Below are 20,880 nucleotides of genomic sequence, written 5' to 3'. Positions count from 1 at the left end.
TTGATAGATTTAATGTATCTATGTATTTATCATATCAGTAGTGATATAAAATCCAGGACAGGTTGTACTTTTACTTTCCATTGGTCCTTGTAATACCTGAATATCGAGTGGCAGTTCGTCCTCGTCTTTAGGTGATGGTATCTCTGCCGTCGTTGCATTCTGGTCGGTCGGTTTCTACTACTGCATCAGTGAAACCCGAACAATATAAGCAAGTGTTGTGCATTATTGCCAAGTCACTGTACATGCTACAAATGTGTACAAACAATATGGCAGCTAGCAAAGCAGCTACTGGTTATCACTGTGGCAGTGCAATAAATGGTGGGTGAGGTTTCTGTTGATGGATGAGGGATAGTATGACGATATAAACAGAAACTAAATTTGTCTGTAACGCTCACTTTCCTTAAGAATGTTGGACTTATTTCGACCGAGTGCATGAAAGATATGAGTTTCTGTCTATCGCATTGTTCGCGATATAAAATCTTGAGCATATTGTACTTTCACTTTCGTCGTAGTATTATTGGTTATATATGTCTGTTTTAACTACATAAGTACTATGCACGTCGTTATTCTACTCCATTTGTTTTAATTTTGAGTTTAAAAATGAAAGCTACAAAACTACCCTTCGATGTTAGCTTTCTCACGTCGCTGGCTACTAAGAAAAGCCATGTTGTCCCTGTTTGTGAACAGTATAATGCCTGCCATGTCAGCCTAGGCAGCAGACAATACACCAATATCAGTATCCACCTCTGACCTCTCTTTACTATGTCATTCACAGTATTCAGTCATCTGTATCTGTATAGGTTACAGTCTGAGGTCTGCAATAATATGTCGTCATCGAAACTCCGAGGTTTTGGACGTTAGGACAAACAGATACATTGACAACGTAAATGAATGCTTTAAGTAAAGAACGTTAGCATACAGGTGTAGTTAAGGTGTGACCTCTTCATCTAGGTTGCCATTTCAATTTAGATAGCCATCAATCCCAGGGATGGCGACGTGATTTTCATAATACTACAAAGGTAACCTTTCTGATTTATATTCAAAATGATACATTTCAGTTTCATAAAAACATGTTTTTTTAATTATGCAAATCTATGCAAAGATGATTATGATTAATTATTTTCAATCAAATATTTGATAGATTTAGTGTATCTATCTATTTAACATATCAGCAGTGATATAATATCCAGGACAGGTTGTGCTTTTTCTTTCCGTTGGTCCTTGTGATACCTGAATACCGAGTAGCAGTTCGTCCTCGTCCTTCGGTGGTGGTATCTCTACCTTGTCGGGACATTCTGGTCGGTAATTTCCCATCAACCACAGGGGTATATAGATAGCATTGTCACGGAACGACAAAGTTGATACATACATACATACATACATACATACATACATACATACATACATACATACATACATACATACATACATACATACATTACAATAACATAGTAGGAGAAGCGAAAGTACAAGCCGTCCTAGATTTTATGATATGAAAATAATAGATATATAAGTTCAGTTTTCTATGAAGTACTAGGTCACAATATTTTAACCATATCTAAATTAATTGTGAAATTATGCAAACACAAATAGAGGCACTGTGAAGTAATCAATTCTAATGACGACTCTATGTCAACAGCGGTCAAAAATGATTTATCGCCATGAAACGGGTTCAGGTCATATGATTCACACTTGGTACAGACCGTGACAAACATATTGTTGTTCAGTAACAATGCTATAAAAAAACCTGCAAAACAACTGTCGAAAATTAGCATGGAAAGTTTGGTTCTCTTTGAGAGAGTTTTTACTAAATCTAATTTCGATATTGAAAAAAAATCCGTAAATGTCTACATTGTGAAACCCCATTAATCATAGAGATTGTGGGGTGTACGGGTTGGGGGATAATTAAAACACAGTGTATAGTATAGTTCTGATATCCCCAATTATTAATTTCTCACGGAGCTGCAACTCTCTCCTACCAGCCCAGTCATACTTGAGAAAACACCAAAACACTACTTGCACATAATGATTTGTCACTTAAAATCTGCTGCCTCTAGAAGAAAAGAAATTACAAAATCCGGATTTATCCATATGGACAAACGACAGCGTATTCTGGAAAGAATGTACGGCCATATTGGTGTCAAACGGTCAATGAAGGTCTATATGTGTGTACCTTTACGGATATAAACAAATGTTCATAATGTGATCGATATTGTGGGAAAAAAACATCAAATAGTGAGCATATATAAACTGGACTGGTGGATATTGTGGAAAATAAGATCAACTAGTGAGCATACATTGTATATAAACAGGATGTTGAACTGTATATAATTGTGTAATATTGACATTCAATCTGCCCCTGTGGATGATGGGAAATTACCAACCAGAATATATAGATGGCAGAGACAGCACCACATAAGAACGAGGACGAACTGCCACTTGGTACTTAGGTATAGCAAGGACCACCAGTGCAAGCACAATACCAAATAGTTTACCTGTAAATGCTGGTGTAGCAATGGCCAACAGTAAGTACACATTATAGTGATATTATTGCTTGTACTACCTAAAGTGTAATCTTGGTTATTTTGGTGGTTTTCTCATGGGATATGGTATGTTTTACAGCCACATAAATACAAGCTCTTTCATCTGCACAATGTACAATAGCAGCGGTGCCGCTTACAGTTGGTAGGGGTTTAGACGCAGATATTCATGTTGTTTAGCAGTCGGATAGTAAACATAAAGTTTATGTGACATCACTTTCACACTAGCTTGCTTCTACTGCACTGTTACAGTAAAATAATGGATATGCGTATCACTTTTTAATGGATTTATACAAATGATCCTGCTGTATGAGGTGTTGTGTGGTGTCTCTGTTATTATTAGTCGGAAATGTGGCTATCTCTATACAAAATTAACCGTCATGTCCCATGGGTAAAACATCCAGGTAATACCGAGTGAACTATGTTGTCTCTATAGGAACTCGAAAACTTCCCATATAAATCCCCCAATTTCACATACATGTCAAGTCGTTATAGGGGTTCCTTATGCATAGGAAGTAGCACACCCTCACAAAGCGTTTCAGCTGTGCAACGAGGCCCGTCACTGCCGTTTGTTTCTGAAAGGCTAAATTCCTTGGGCAAGATTTGAACCATGACTATGCCTTAGTCAACCCAGCTGTATAATTGGGGACCTCGTAGGATAGATGTAGGTATGCGCTTTTAGAGGCTGCAATGGATTGTATGCTCCCCCGAGAGTTGAGGAAGTATAAAGGGCCGTTGTGCTGCCATTGATCCGTGCCAGGGGTACTAATTGTGAGCGCCTTGAGCTCTCGCGAGGAAAGGCACATTATGATTTCACATTAATATTATCATCATTATGTTACTACAGTGATGCCGTTAACCTGTGACATCTTTATCTAGGTTGCCATGTCAGTGTAGACAGTCCAAATTCTTCTGGATGGTGACCTGTTTTTCTTAAAAGTACTACAAATCCTGTCTGATTTAAGATCAAATATTTCACAGTTTCAAAAAAAATATTTTTGCTCATTATCCAAATCTACGCAGCCATTGATATTGTTACAATAAATTGCTTCCCATTAAATGTATGATACATTGAGTGTATCTATGTATTTATAATATTTTTCGCGATATAACATACAGGGCAGGTTTTACTTTCACTTTCATACAATGCATATCCTTGTTGTAGTAAAGATGATCTAATGTTTCACTTTTGCATGGTTATATAGCCAATCAGGATTTTTGGCAAAATAACCTCTTGCCCATCCGTCTAGAATGCATGACATGAGTCTCAGACTAAAAGTAGAACAGTCATTTTACAGTACACTCTCCAGGTAAAGATTCTAGGTACCAAGTTCAATATAACTTCAAGGCTTTAGAAGGGTTGCGGAGAGTTGTTTCACGATCTTCAGTCACTATAGCCCATCGTGCAAGATAAATATATATATATTTAGCCAATAGCTAATTCGTACTACTATCAAAGCCAGAGAATATACACGAATAAAATAACATGCATCATCAATATATTTAGTTATAATCGCATTTTTTTTGTTCCAGGGTTGCAATTGAATTTATACAAAGTTGATACGGTCACTGCAAAACTCTATAAACTCAATAATATGAGTATTGTTTATGACCTAATAACAAAAGTAAAGGAAGAAAATGACCTGGATGATGATGACGAAATCATGATTTTCGAGCGTGCAGTAATCAAAGGATCAATTAGTCCTATGCTTGAAAACAATAACTTACTATCGACGTATCAAAGGCAGAACTTTGTTTATCATGTCAGAGGTGTCTCCCCAGACCTAAGTAAGTATATTCATAATGAAGTGATTCTCGTCGAAAAGGTTGTAACATCTTTATTACAATTTTTTATTTTACGATGCACTCATTTGGAACCTTAATAAGTATGTTTTCATGTTTTAAACCACAAAATACAAGGCTTTAGAAAATCAGTTTCTCAAAGCTGTTAAGTACGGCTGCTAGAATCCGATAGGAAGAGAATGTTCTGTGACCAATCGCATTATCGAAAATATGAATTAGAATTATTACCTATTTTTAATGTCAGTAAACAAAATAGTAAATATACAATTGTTAGACTATTTGCAATTACAAGCTGATTGAAAGGGCGTGTTGAAGGCATGGGTCCTGGGGGATCTGAGCAGTACATTTGGAGTACTTAGGTAAACTATGTAGCAAGGTGTTGTTTTCCCAATTGCTTCGCTGTAACTCTTTGAATGACAATAATTAAAAATTGATCAATTCAACTTTACACTGTTCTTGCTATTCAGCAAAATGGACGAAAATTCAATATAATAACCAGTGTTTATATATTTCTAAGCGAACTTATATGTAAATATCTGTATATTGACATATTAGGCGACCTTGAGAAAATCAGCTGTAATCAGAACATTGCCTTTTTTGGACCTCCTGGACATGGCAAGTCCTCGGCCATCAATTCAATTGCAAAGGTAAGAAATGTCCTTGACTTAATTGTTAATCGTCAGTCAAAGCAATCAAAATTTTGAGCATTCAGTCGATACCTATTCAGTGCTATTCAGTGATATGTTGACGCAGAGATGAAAACTGTTGTAGTGAAATAAAAAATTGGTTCATTTATCAGTTTGTAAACAGAATACCAGCGTTCAAGTACCACACTTTTAGCTGTATGCCAAGGTCACATGAAAACGGGAATAATATTAGCTTACTAGGAAACGTTGGTTTAAGCGTTGTGAATAGGAAATTATCGGAAACCTGATTTCAACCTGAACGCTGTCGGTGTAAACTTTAACTCATATTGGATTCCATTTTTGTCGCACGATTATAATACTGAGTCATGTGACCAACCAAAAACAATTAATAGGTTCAAAGATGTGATGTAGGAAAACATGTAGTTTTTACAGTTTGCTACATATCAACTGACGTGTTTGTTACTTTTCTGAAGTTTAAAGCCAATTTACAAAAGGGAAAGCTAAGTATCTTGGGGTATATATAGTATTGCCTATTTATTGTTATGGGAAGAGCCTGGAATATTTTGTTATAGACGACAGTAATTACAATGTAGTATGTTTGTGATGCCAAAGTGCTACCATCGACGTCTCAAATGTCTATGGTGTTATTTATGCGGCCATAAATGTTACAAGGTTACCAATATAAGGAACGAGTTGTTTGTTTTAGAAGCGTTAGACTAATAAATGGCAATGTTTCTTTTCTTTTGGACTTACAGTCATTAGGATACCGGGGGCAAATTGCTACAACATTTCGAGGAACTGCACCAGGAACAAGGGTATATACAAGATATCACATTGGTAAGCATTATTTGTCCTTCACTCTGTGGGACGTACCTGGACAATCATTAACTGCAGGACCAGTACAATTGGCGACAAGAGTCCAGGATATTCTGAATGGTCGCCAGCCTGCTAATAAGCGTATTGGCACCAGTATCAGACGTACTAAACGTGATGAAAGAATCCATACAGTCGTCTGTGTACAAAAGGCAACCACCGATGTAGACGTCATGCATAGTGTCATCGTTAATACAGCCGTGAGACCAGACGGTAAGTTATCGAAATCATCTCGAACTGGATGTAACATTAGGTCTTTATTTTTGCTTCATATCCAAACAATACTTACATCAATGTAAGGTCACTAGGTTGCCAGGTCAGTGGTGCATTCATTCTAAATTTTAATAATACCAACTACGGTAACCTGTTTGATTCCAACAAATATAGACAAAATGCTCGATAGTGGTGACGTTGTCAAAAGAGCTTAGCCTTTTCAGTACATGAGAACGTCGAGGAAATACAAATAAATATTTTTTTGGAAACCTGTGTTCAGACTTATTTTGTCACATCCTGCAAGAATTAAGGAGAAAAACTCCTGTGATGACTTAATAAAAACCTTCGAAATACATTTATGTATGTATGTATGTATGTACGTACGTACGTACGTACGTATGTGTGTATGCATGTGTATGTGTGTAAGTGTATGTATGTATGTATGTATGTATGTATGTATGTATGTATGTATGTATGTATGTATGTATGTATGCATGCATGCATGCATGCATGCATGTATGCATGTATGTATGTATGTATGTATGTATGTATGTATGTATGTATTGAAAATATCGGCTACAATACGATCAGTCTCAGCTTTATTTCTTTTTAATTTGAAACCATTATGTTTAGTAACTGTTGTAATTTATTGAATATAAAAATATAATCATCTGCCTTATCCCTCTATCAACAGGTCGTAGTGTCCCAATTTTCCTAATCATGACACATGCAGACGAATTGATTGCACAACATCAATTGGATGCAGATGGCATGGATCGCAGAAAGGACGATTTCGCACGATTAGTTGGCCTAGATGCATGTGTTACTTTTTGTTTAGCAAACTATGATTCCATGCACCAATCTAACATAGAAGATCCGCAAAGAGAACAATACATGCGAGAAATGTTGTTGGCCATTTTATCCTCGGCGAAAATGTACAAGGGCGAATTAGAAAGCAGCGATAGTAGCTGTCAAATTATGTAAAACACCCTTTTTATCTTTTCGAATAAAGTTATATTTTAGCACAATATGCACAACGATAGAAATGTAAATCATTTTCAAAAGATATGTAACACAAGTGACTTTATTAGTTTGCGAGTGCTCAATGTACATTAGCTTAGCCATTTGCCGACTGGTTCTGTCTCACATCTAAAATCAGATTATCAAAATAACAATGGCTCACCCAAGTTCAATACTTTAAAGTCTATCTCAAAATATGTCCCTTGGGGATTGGCTAATTCTTCTAAAGTACCACTCTCATCATTTATTCAGATCCCATTTGAAGACACTAACTGACGCCATCAGATACGGCGGCTAGAGATACAAAACATTGAGACTTTGACACTGACAAAATCGCGTAAGTGAAGGGTGTAGGCTGCATGACCAAGGAACAAAAATGACCCACAATTTTAAGATGTCAATTTATATGGTTCATGTGTGGATGTTAGTCTTCGGTTAAAGTTGTTTTTACCACCAGCATACACATTTCGTATGTGAAACATCAGGTCAAACGTTTGGGATTATACATAGGGTGTTTATTTACTATGTCAAATGTAATATGTCATTTAGGCCATATAGTAGTGAGCCAGTGCCATCTTACTGATAGTCGAAAACATAAGATCAGTAAAGATGCTAAATTTGAGGAACAATTCAAAGTAGCTCAAATCATACAAATTTTACGAAAAGAAAGTTCATACGTTTTTAAATCACTCAAGTGAATAAAACAAGACTTTTTCAATACAATCTTTACTCAAATATTTTTCAACATGATATAATTAAATCTATGTTTGGTAACCAATGTGAGGTATAGCATGATTTTTTTACATATTGCATGACAATCTCTTATTTATCTTGGTGATGTTCAATAACGAAGGGATATAGTTTTTATTTGAATTCAGTATTAGCAAACCTTCGAGACTTTTATTTAAGAAGTTAGGTGCGCCATCACGTAATTACTTTTGTGTTTTCATGTTTGATTGGTTTTAAATTTCATGTTGAACTGAGTGAACAATTTCCAGTTTGGTTAGACATTACTGCAATAACGCTGGCTAATCAAATGTTTTCACTTTCTAAATATTCCATATACTTTCTTTTTTTCTAAATAACTTGGAGAAGAAAATGCGTTAATGATTTATGTAGCAGTGATAGATTTTATATCACGAATAATAAAACATTTATAATTTTAGTTAATCTTCAATTTTCATTTCCGTGGATTTAAACTGTTACAAAAAGCAGGTACAACAAAGAAACCATGTTTCCCTCGATGGTTTCAGTTAACGCTAAACTGTATTTATGCCTTATATGCAGAACATATTGATGTGTTTTTTCATGTAATTTCAAAGAATTGATTTGCTACCATCCACACGTCACATGTAGTATAGACAGAATTCAGTCAAGGATACAATTCTATTGCCACGGTATATCCGAAATACACTCAAGTAAACTTGACTTCTTTATTGAATTTTATTCCAGCAGGAGGAAAAAACATATACTAAAATTGATGAAAGTAATAATTTCATTGTACAATTATTAAAATAAAAAACTTTAACTCAATATACCATTGTCATTTGGCTTATTTTGGATTTTTACTCAAAAATGAACGAATGCTAGTTCTTGAATTATTTTATCGGAATTAAAAAGGGCCACATTGTATTTTAAACTTGTCGCTTAACCGTTTGTCAATCAGCCATTTCACACTGGACTTACCATGGCCATCATTTTATTAATAGAAGAGACTGATTTTTTCTTATTACTTTGAAATTGACATCAAATGACTCAGAATGGAATACCTTGCTTCCGGTAACCCCCTCCTCCATCCTTAAGTCACCCTCCCCTATCAGTACCAAGCAACATTAAGAATATTATTTAAACATACCTCATCATCATTTACGAATTCAGATATTGATGAACTTCAACCCAGTTGGCAATGTGACGTAACCCTTATTCGAATGAATTGGTGGCATTTTTATTAAGTTCAAAATTATATCTTTTGTCGACAAAACACTGATAAATAGTAGAATTAGTGATGTTTCTACTACTGCATCAGTGAAACCCGAACAAAATAAGCAAGTGTTGTGCATTATTGTCTAGTCACTGTACACGCTACATATGTGTACAAACAATATGGCAGCTAGCAATGCAGCTACTGGTTATCACTGTGGCAGTGCAATAAATGGTGGGTGACGTTTCTGTTGATGGATGAGGGATAGAATTACGATATAAACAGTAACTATATTTGTCTGTAGCTAACTTAAGAATGTTGGACTTATTTCGACCGAGTGCATGAAAGAAATGAATTTTCTGTCTATCGCATTGTTCGCGATATAAAATCTTGAGCATATTGTACTTTCACTTTCGTCGTAGTATTATTGGTTATATATGTCTGTTTTAACTACATAAGTACTATGCATGTCGTTATTCTACTCCAGTTGTTTTAAATTTGAGATTTAAAAAAAGAAAGCTACAAAACTACCCTTCGATGTTGGTTAGCTGTCCCACATCCATGGCTACTGTGAAAAGCCATGTTGTCCCTGTTTGTGAACAGTATAATACCTGCCATGTCAGCCTAAGCAGCGGACAATACATCAAGATCAGTTTCCACCTCTGACCTCTCTATACGTTGTCATTCTGTTTCTCTACAGGTGACTGTTTGAGGCCTGCAATAATATGTCGTCATCGAAACTCCGAGGTTTTGGACGTTAGTACAAACAGATATATTGAATGCTTTAAGTACAGGACGTTACGATACAGTTGTAGTTAAGGTGTGACCTCATTATCTAGGTTGCCATTTCAATTTAGATGGCCATCAATCGCAGGGATGGCGACGTGATTTTCTTAACACTACAAAGGCGACCTTTCTGATTTACATTCAAAATAATATATTTTACAGTTTCATAAAAACATATGTATATTTTGTTAATTGTCCAAATCTAGCTATGCAGATATGTTTATGACTAATTATTGTCAATCAAATATTTGATAGATTTAATGTATCTATATATTTATCATATCAGTAGTGATATAAAATCCAGGACAGGTTGTACTTTTACTTTCCATTGGTCCTTGTAATACCTGAATATCGAGTGGCAGTTCGTCCTCGTCTTTAGGTGATGGTATCTCTGCCGTCGTTGCATTCTGGTCGGACGGTTTCTACTACTGCATCAGTGAAACCCGAACAAAATAAGCAAGTGTTGTGCATTATTGCCAAGTCACTGTACATGCTACAAATGTGTACAAACAATATGGCAGCTAGCAAAGCAGCTACTGGTTATCACTGTGGCAGTGCAATAAATGGTGGGTGAGGTTTCTGTTGATGGATGAGGGATAGTATGACGATATAAACAGTAACTATATTTGTCTGTAGCGCTCACTTCCCTTAAGAATGTTGGACTTATTTCTACCGAGTGCTTGAAAGAAATGAATTTTCTGTCTATCGCATTGTTCGCGATATAAAATCTTGAGCATATTGTACTTTCACTTTCGTCGTAGTATTATTGGTTATATATGTCTGTTTTAACTACATAAGTACTATGCATGTCGTTATTCTACTCCAGTTGTTTTAAATTTGAGATTTAAAAAAAGAAAGCTACAAAACTACCCTTCGATGTTGGTTAGCTGTCCCACATCCATGGCTACTGTGAAAAGCCATGTTGTCCCTGTTTGTGAACAGTATAATACCTGCCATGTCAGCCTAAGCAGCGGACAATACATCAAGATCAGTTTCCACCTCTGACCTCTCTATACGTTGTCATTCTGTTTCTCTACAGGTGACTGTTTGAGGCCTGCAATAATATGTCGTCATCGAAACTCCGGGGTTTTGGACGTTAGTACAAACAGATATATTGAATGCTTTAAGTACAGAACGTTAGCATACAGATGTAGTTAAGGTGTGACCTCTTCATCTAGGTTGCCATTTCAATTTAGATGGCCATCAATCCCAGGGATGGCGACGTGATTTTCATAATACTACAAAGGTAACCTTTCTGATTTACATTCAAAATAATATATTTTACAGTTTCATGAAAACATATTTTATTAATTATCCAAATCTATGCAGAGATGATTATGATTAATTATTTTCAATCAAATATTTGATAGATTTTGTGTATCTATCTATTTATCATATCAGCAGTAATATAATATCCGGGACAGGTTGTGCTTTTACTTTCCGTTGGTCCTTGTGATACCTGAATACCGAGTGGCAGTTCGTCCTCGTCCTTCGGTGGTGGTATCTCTGCCTTGTCGTGACATTCTGGTCGGTAATTTCCCATCAACCACAGGGGTATATAGATAGCATTGTCACGGAACGACAAAGTTGATACATACATACATACATACATACATACATACACACACACACACACATACATACATACATACATACATACATACATACATACATACATACATACATACATACATACATACATACATTACAATAACATAGTAGGAGAAGCGAAAGTACAAGCCGTCCTAGATTTTATGATATGAAAATAATAGATATATAAGTTCAGTTTTCTATGAAGTACTAGGTCACAATATTTTAACCATATCTAAATTAATTGTGAAATTATGCAAACACAAATAGAGGCACTGTGAAGTAATCAATTCTAATGACGACTCTATGTCAACAGCGGTCAAAAATGATTTATCGCCATGAAACGGGTTCAGGTCATATGATTCACACTTGGTACAGACCGTGACAAACATATTGTTGTTCAGTAACAATGCTATAAAAAAACCTGCAAAACAACTGTCGAAAATTAGCATGGAAAGTTTGGTTCTCTTTGAGAGAGTTTTTACTAAATCTAATTTCGATATTGAAAAAAAATCCGTAAATGTCTACATTGTGAAACCCCATTAATCATAGAGATTGTGGGGTGTACGGGTTGGGGGATAATTAAAACACAGTGTATAGTATAGTTCTGATATCCCCAATTATTAATTTCTCACGGAGCTGCAACTCTCTCCTACCAGCCCAGTCATACTTGAGAAAACACCAAAACACTACTTGCACATAATGATTTGTCACTTAAAATCTGCTGCCTCTAGAAGAAAAGAAATTACAAAATCCGGATTTATCCATATGGACAAACGACAGCGTATTCTGGAAAGAATGTACGGCCATATTGGTGTCAAACGGTCAATGAAGGTCTATATGTGTGTACCTTTACGGATATAAACAAATGTTCATAATGTGATCGATATTGTGGGAAAAAAACATCAAATAGTGAGCATATATAAACTGGACTGGTGGATATTGTGGAAAATAAGATCAACTAGTGAGCATACATTGTATATAAACAGGATGTTGAACTGTATATAATTGTGTAATATTGACATTCAATCTGCCCCTGTGGATGATGGGAAATTACCAACCAGAATATATAGATGGCAGAGACAGCACCACATAAGAACGAGGACGAACTGCCACTTGGTACTTAGGTATAGCAAGGACCACCAGTGCAAGCACAATACCAAATAGTTTACCTGTAAATGCTGGTGTAGCAATGGCCAACAGTAAGTACACATTATAGTGATATTATTGCTTGTACTACCTAAAGTGTAATCTTGGTTATTTTGGTGGTTTTCTCATGGGATATGGTATGTTTTACAGCCACATAAATACAAGCTCTTTCATCTGCACAATGTACAATAGCAGCGGTGCCGCTTACAGTTGGTAGGGGTTTAGACGCAGATATTCATGTTGTTTAGCAGTCGGATAGTAAACATCAAGTTTATGTGACATCACTTTCACACTAGCTTGCTTCAACTGCACTGTTACAGTAAAATAATGGATATGCGTATCACTTTTTAATGGGTTTATACAAATGATCCTGCTGTATGAGGTGTTGTGTGGTGTCTCTGTTATTATTAGTCGGAAATGTGGCTATCTCTATACAAAATTAACCGTCATGTCCCATGGGTAAAACATCCAGGTAATACCGAGTGAACTATGTTGTCTCTATAGGAACTCGAAAACTTCCCATATAAATCCCCCAATTTCACATACATGTCAAGTCGTTATAGGGGTTCCTTATGCATAGGAAGTAGCACACCCTCACAAAGCGTTTCAGCTGTGCAACGAGGCCCGTCACTGCCGTTTGTTTCTGAAAGGCTAAATTCCTTGGGCAAGATTTGAACCATGACTATGCCTTAGTCAACCCAGCTGTATAATAGGGGACCTCGTAGGATATATGTTGGTATGCGCTTTTAGAGGCTGCAATGGATTGTATGCTCCCCCGAGAGTTGAGGAAGTATAAAGGGCCGTTGTGCTGCCATTGATCCGTGCCAGGGGTACTAAGTGTGAGCGCCTTGAGCTCTCACGAGGAAAGGCACATTATGATTTCACATTAATATTATCATCATTATGTTACTACAGTGATGCCGTTAACCTGTGACATCTTTATCTAGGTTGCCATGTCAGTGTAGACAGTCCAAATTCTTCTGGATGGTGATCTGTTTTCCTTAAAAGTACAACAAATCCTGTCTGATTTAAGATCAAATATTTCAGTTTCATAAAAAAATATTTTTGCTCATTATCCAAATCTACGCAGCCATTGATATTGTTACAATAAATTGCTTCCCATTAAATGTATGATACATTGAGTGTATCTATGTATTTATAATATTTTTCGCGATATAACATACAGGGCAGGTTTTACTTTCACTTTCATACAATGCATATCCTTGTTGTAGTAAATATGATCTAATTTTTCACTTTTGCATGGTTATATAGCCAATCAGGATTTTTGGCAAAATAACCTCTAACCCATCCTTGTAGAATGCATGACATGAGTCTCAGACTAAAAGTAGAACAGTCATTTTACAGTACACTCTCCAGGTTCTAGGTACCAAGTTCAATATAACTTCAAGGCTTTAGAAGGGTTGTTAACGGAGAGTTGTTTCACGATCTTCAGTCACTATAGCCCATCGTGCAAGATAAATATATATATATATTTAGCCAATAGCTAATTCGTATTACTATCAAAGCCAGAGAATATACACGAATGAAATAACATGCATCATCAATATATTTAGTTATAATCGCATTTTTTTTTGTTCCAGGGTTGCAATTGAATTTATACAAAGTTGATACGGTCACTGCAAAACTCTATAAACCCAATAATATGAGTAATGTTTATGACCTAATAACAAAAGTAAAGGAAGAAAATGACCTGGATGATGATGACGAAATCATGATTTTCGAGCGTGCAGTAATCAAAGGATCAATTAGTCCTATGCTTGAAAACAATAACTTACTATCGACGTATCAAAGGCAGAACTTTGTTTATCATGTCAGAGGTGTCGCCCCAGACCTAAGTAAGTATATTCATAATCAAGTGATTCTCGTCGAAAAGGTTGTAACATCTTTATTACATTTTTTTATTTTACGATGCACTCATTTGAAACCTTAATAAGTATGTTTTCATGTTTTAAACCACAAAATACAAGGCTTTAGAAAATCAGTTTCTCAAAGCTGTTAAGTACGGCTGCTAGAATCCGATAGGAAGAGAATGTTCTGTGACCAATCGCATTATCGAAAATATGAATTAGAATTATTACCTATTTTAATGTCAGTAAACAAAATAGTAAATATACAATTGTTAGACTATTTGCAATTACAAGCTGATTGAAAGGGCGTGTTGAAGGCATGGGTCCTGGGGGATCTGAGCAGTACATTTGGAGTACTTAGGTAAACTATGTAGCAAGGTGTTGTTTTCCCAATTGCTTCGCTGTAACTCTTTGAATGACAATAATTAAAAATTGATCAATTCAACTTTACACTGTATGTGTAAATATCTGTATATTGACATATTAGGCGACCTTGAGAAAATCAGCTGTAATCAGAACATTGCCTTTTTTGGACCTCCTGGACATGGCAAGTCCTCGGCCATCAATTCAATTGCAAAGGTAAGAAATGTCCTTGACTTAATTGTTAATCGTCAGTCAAAACAATCAAAATTTTGAGCATTCAGTCGATACCTATTCAGTGCTACTCAGTGATATGTTGACGCAGAGATGAAAACTGTTGTAGTGAAATAAAAAATTGGTTCATTTATCAGTTTGTAAACAGAATACCAGAGTACCACACTTTTAGCTGTGTCATATGAAAACGGGAATAATATTAGCTTACTAGGAAACGTTGGTTTAAGCGTGGTGAATAGGAAATTATCGGAAACCAGATTTCAACATGCACGCTGTCGCTGTAAACTTTAACTCATGTTGGATTCTATTTTTGTCGCACGATTCCAATACTGAGTCGTGTGACCAACCAAAAACATCTAACAAGTTCACAGATGTGATGTAGGAAAACATGTAGTTTTTACATTTTGCTACATATCAACTGACGTGTTTGTTACTTTTCTCAAGTTTAAAGCCAATTTACAAAAGGGAAAGCTAAGTATCTTGGGGTATATATAGTATTGCCTATTTACTGTAATGGGAAGAGCCTGGAATATTTTGTCATAGACGACAGTAATTACAATGTAATATGTTTGTGATGCCAAAGTGCTACCATCGACGTCTCAAATGTCTATGGTGTTATTTATGCGGTCATAAATGTTACAAGGTTACCAATATATGGAACGAGTTGTTTGTTTTAGAAGCGTTAGACTAATAAAGGGCAATGTTTCTTTTCGTTTGGACTTACAGTCATTAGGATACGGGGGACCAATTGCTACGACATTTCGAGGAACTGCATCAGGAACAAGAGTATATACAAGATATCACATTGATAAGCATCACTTGTCCTTTACTCTGTGGGACGTACCTGGACAATCATTAACTGCAGGACCACTACAATTGGCGACAAGAGTCCAGGATATTCTGAATGGTCGCCAGCCTGCTGATAAGCGTATTGGCACCAGTATCAGACGTACTAAACGTGATGAAAGAATCCATGCAGTCGTCTGTGTACAAAAGGCAACCACCGATGTAGACGTCATGCATAGTGTCATCGTTAATACAGCCGTGAGACCAGACGGTAAGTTATCGAAATCATCTCGAACTGGATGTAACATTAGGTCTTTATTTTTGCTTCATATCCAAACAATACTTACATCAATGTAAGGTCACTAGGTTGCCAGGTCAGTGGTGCATTCATTCTAAATTTTAATAATACCAACTACGGTAACCTGTTTGATTCCAACAAATATAGACAAAATGCTCGATAGTGGTGACGTTGTCAAAAGAGCTTAGCCTTTTCAGTACATGAGAACGTCGAGGAAATACAAATAAATATTTTTTTGGAAACCTGTGTTCAGACTTATTTTGTCACATCCTGCAAGAATTAAGGAGAAAAACTCCTGTGATGACTTAATAAAAACCTTCGAAATACATTTATGTATGTATGTATGTATGTATGTACGTACGTACGTACGTACGTATGTGTGTATGCATGTGTATGTGTGTAAGTGTATGTATGTATGTATGTATGTATGTATGTATGTATGCATGCATGCATGCATGCATGCATGTATGCATGTATGTATGTATGTATGTATGTATGTATGTATGTATGTATGTATGTATGTATGTATTGAAAATATCGGCTACAATACGATCAGTCTCAGCTTTATTTCTTTTTAATTTGAAACCATTATGTTTAGTAACTGTTGTAATTTATTGAATATAAAAATATAATCATCTGCCTTATCCCTCTATCAACAGGTCGTAGTGTCCCAATTTTCCTAATCATGACACATGCAGACGAATTGATTGCACAACATCAATTGGATGCAGATGGCATGGATCGCAGAAAGGACGATTTCGCACGATTAGTTGGCCTAGATGCATGTGTTACTTTTTGTTTAGCAAACTATGATTCCATGCACCAATCTAACATAGAAGATCCGCAAAGAGAACAATACATGCGAGAAATGTTGTTGGCCATTTTATCCTCGGCGAAAATGTACAAGGGCGAATTAGAAAGCAGCGATAGTAGCTGTCAAATTATGTAAAACACCCTTTTTTATCTTTTCGAATAAAGTTATATTTTAGCACAATATGCACAACGATAGAAATGTAAATCATTTTCAAAAGATATGTAACACAAGTGACTTTATTAGTTTGCGAGTGCTCAATGTACATTAGCTTAGCCATTTGCCGACTGGTTCTGTCTCACATCTAAAATCAGATTATCAAAATAACAATGGCTCACCCAAGTTCAATACTTTAAAGTCTATCTCAAAATATGTCCCTTGGGGATTGGCTAATTCTTCTAAAGTTCCACTCTCATCATTTATTCAGATCCCATTTGAAGACACTAACTGACGCCATCAGATACGGCGGCTAGAGATACAAAACATTGAGACTTTGACACTGACAAAATCGCGTAAGTGAAGGGTGTAGGCTGCATGACCAAGGAACAAAAATGACCCACAATTTTAAGATGTCAATTTATATGGTTCATGTGTGGATGTTAGTCTTCGGTTAAAGTTGTTTTTACCACCAGCATACACATTTCGTATGTGAAACATCAGGTCAAACGTTTGGGATTATACATAGGGTGTTTATTTACTATGTCAAATGTAATATGTCATTTTGGCCATATAGTAGTGAGCCAGTGCCATCTTACTGATAGTCGAAAACATAAGATCAGTAAAGATGCTAAATTTGAGGAACAATTCAAAGTAGCTCAAATCATACAAATTTTACGAAAAGAAAGTTCATACGTTTTTAAATCACTCAAGTGAATAAAACAAGACTTTTTCAATACAATCTTTACTCAAATATTTTTCAACATGATATAATTAAATCTATGTTTGGTAACCAATGTGAGGTATAGCATGATTTTTTTACATATTGCATGACAATCTCTTATTTATCTTGGTGATGTTCAATAACGAAGGGATATAGTTTTTATTTGAATTCAGTATTAGCAAACCTTCGAGACTTTTATTTAAGAAGTTAGGTGCGCCATCACGTAATTACTTTTGTGTTTTCATGTTTGATTGGTTTTAAATTTCATGTTGAACTGAGTGAACAATTTCCAGTTTGGTTAGACAATACTGCAATAACGCTGGCTAATCAAATGTTTTCACTTTCTAAATATTCCATATACTTTCTTTTTTTCTAAATAACTTGGAGAAGAAAATGCGTTAATGATTTATGTAGCAGTGATAGATTTTATATCACGAATAATAAAACATTTATAATTTTAGTTAATCTTCAATTTTCATTTCCGTGGATTTAAACTGTTACAAAAAGCAGGTACAACAAAGAAACCATGTTTCCCTCGATGGTTTCAGTTAACGCTAAACTGTATTTATGCCTTATATGCAGAACATATTGATGTGTTTTTTCATGTAATTTCAAAGAATTGATTTGCTACCATCCACACGTCACATGTAGTATAGACAGAATTCAGTCAAGGATACAATTCTATTGCCAGGGTATATCCGAAATACACTCAAGTAAACTTGACTTCTTTATTGAATTTTATTCCAGCAGGAGGAAAAAACATATACTAAAATTGATGAAAGTAATAATTTCATTGTACAATTATTAAAATAAAAAACTTTAACTCAATATACCATTGTCATTTGGCTTATTTTGGATTTTTACTCAAAAATGAACGAATGCTAGTTCTTGAATTATTTTATCGGAATTAAAAAGGGCCACATTGTATTTTAAACTTGTCGCTTAACCGTTTGTCAATCAGCCATTTCACACTGGACTTACCATGGCCATCATTTTATTAATAGAAGAGACTGATTTTTTCTTATTACTTTGAAATTGACATCAAATGACTCAGAATGGAATACCTTGCTTCCGGTAACCCCCTCCTCCATCCTTAAGTCACCCTCCCCTATCAGTACCAAGCAACATTAAGAATATTATTTAAACATACCTCATCATCATTTACGAATTCAGATATTGATGAACTTCAACCCAGTTGGCAATGTGACGTAACCCTTATTCGAATGAATTGGTGGCATTTTTATTAAGTTCAAAATTATATCTTTTGTCGACAAAACACTGATAAATAGTAGAATTAGTGATGTTTCTACTACTGCATCAGTGAAACCCGAACAAAATAAGCAAGTGTTGTGCATTATTGTCTAGTCACTGTACACGCTACATATGTGTACAAACAATATGGCAGCTAGCAATGCAGCTACTGGTTATCACTGTGGCAGTGCAATAAATGGTGGGTGAGGTTTCTGTTGATGGATGAGGGATAGAATTACGATATAAACAGTAACTATATTTGTCTGTAGCTAACTTAAGAATGTTGGACTTATTTCGACCGAGTGCATGAAAGAAATGAATTTTCTGTCTATCGCATTGTTCGCGATATAAAATCTTGAGCATATTGTACTTTCACTTTCGTCGTAGTATTATTGGTTATATATGTCTGTTTTAACTACATAAGTACTATGCATGTCGTTATTCTACTCCAGTTGTTTTAAATTTGAGATTTAAAAAAAGAAAGCTACAAAACTACCCTTCGATGTTGGTTAGCTGTCCCACATCCATGGCTACTGTGAAAAGCCATGTTGTCCCTGTTTGTGAACAATATAATCCCTGCCATGTCAGCCTAAGCAGCGGACAATACATCAAGATCAGTTTCCACCTCTGACCTCTCTATACGTTGTCATTCTGTTTCTCTACAGGTGACTGTTTGAGGCCTGCAATAATATGTCGTCATCGAAACTCCGGGGTTTTGGACGTTAGTACAAACAGATATATTGAATGCTTTAAGTACAGGACGTTACGATACAGTTGTAGTTAAGGTGTGACCTCATTATCTAGGTTGCCATTTCAATTTAGATGGCCATCAATCCCAGGGATGGCGATGTGATTTTCATAATACTACAAAGGCGACCTTTCTGATTTACATTCAAAATAATATATTTTAAAGTTTCATAAAAACATATTTTGTTAATTGTCCAAATCTAGCTATGCAGATATGTTTATGACTAATTATTTTCAATCAAATATTTGATAGATTTAATGTATCTATATATTTATCATATCAGTAGTGATATAAAATCCAGGACAGGTTGTACTTTTACTTTCCATTGGTCCTTGTAATACCTGAATACCGAATGGCAGTTCGTCCTCGTCTTTAGGTGATGGTATCTCTGCCGTCGTTGCATTCTGGTCGGTCGGTTTCTACTACTGCATCAGTGAAACCCGAACAAAATAAGCAAGTGTTGTGCATTATTGTCAAGTCACTGTCCACGCTACAAATGTGTACAAACAATATGGCAGCTAGCAAAGCAGCTACTGGTTATCACTGTGGCAGTGCAATAAATGGTGGGTGAGGTTTCTGTTGATGGATGAGGGATAGTATGACGATATAAACTGTAACTAAATTTGTCTGTAACGCTCACTTTCCTTAAGAATGTTGGACTTATTTCGACCGAGTGCATGAAAGATATGAATTTCTGTCTATCGCTTTGTTCGCGACATAAAATCTAGAGCATATTATACTTTCACTTTCGTCGTAGTATTATTGGTTATGTCTGTTATAACTACATAATTACTATGCATGTCGTTATTCTACTCCAGTTGTTTTAATTTGAGTTTAAAAAAAGAAAGCTATAGAAGTACCCTTCGATGTTTGTTAGCTGTCCCACATCCCTGGCTACTGTGAAAAGCCATGTTATCCCTGTTTGTGAAAAGTATAATGCTGCCATGTCAGCCTAGGGAGCGGACAATACATCAAGATCAGTTTCCACCTCTAACCTCTCTATACGTTAGTCATTCACAGTATTCAGTCGTCTGTTTCTGTACAGGTGACAGTCTGAGGTCTGCAATAATATGTCGTCATCGAAACTCCGAGATTTTGGACG

At 35.7% G+C, this 20,880-nt stretch overlaps 2 protein-coding genes across 2 annotated transcripts; both read left to right on the top strand.

The window, feature by feature from the left end:
* The first annotated feature begins 2,393 nt into the window (after nt 1–2,393).
* Nucleotides 2,394–8,562, top strand: LOC144444706 (uncharacterized). Its single transcript, XM_078134227.1, has 5 exons — nt 2,394–2,525; nt 4,074–4,328; nt 4,899–4,990; nt 5,746–6,076; nt 6,771–8,562. The coding sequence occupies exons 1-5, from the start codon at nt 2,516–2,518 to the stop codon at nt 7,058–7,060; spliced, it is 978 nt and encodes a 325-aa protein (XP_077990353.1). The 5' UTR covers nt 2,394–2,515; the 3' UTR covers nt 7,061–8,562.
* A 3,901-nt stretch (nt 8,563–12,463) lies between these two features.
* LOC144444748 (uncharacterized) lies at nt 12,464–18,555 on the top strand. Its single transcript, XM_078134272.1, has 5 exons — nt 12,464–12,595; nt 14,144–14,398; nt 14,898–14,989; nt 15,731–16,061; nt 16,748–18,555. Exons 1-5 carry the CDS (start codon nt 12,586–12,588, stop codon nt 17,035–17,037), a joined length of 978 nt encoding a protein of 325 aa, XP_077990398.1. The 5' UTR covers nt 12,464–12,585; the 3' UTR covers nt 17,038–18,555.
* Nucleotides 18,556–20,880: the final 2,325 nt, after the last annotated feature.

This window comes from Glandiceps talaboti, chromosome 13 (genome assembly GCF_964340395.1).
Source record: "Glandiceps talaboti chromosome 13, keGlaTala1.1, whole genome shotgun sequence".
Lineage (NCBI taxonomy): Eukaryota > Metazoa > Hemichordata > Enteropneusta > Spengelidae > Glandiceps > Glandiceps talaboti.
This window is presented reverse-complemented; position numbering and strand designations above follow the sequence as displayed.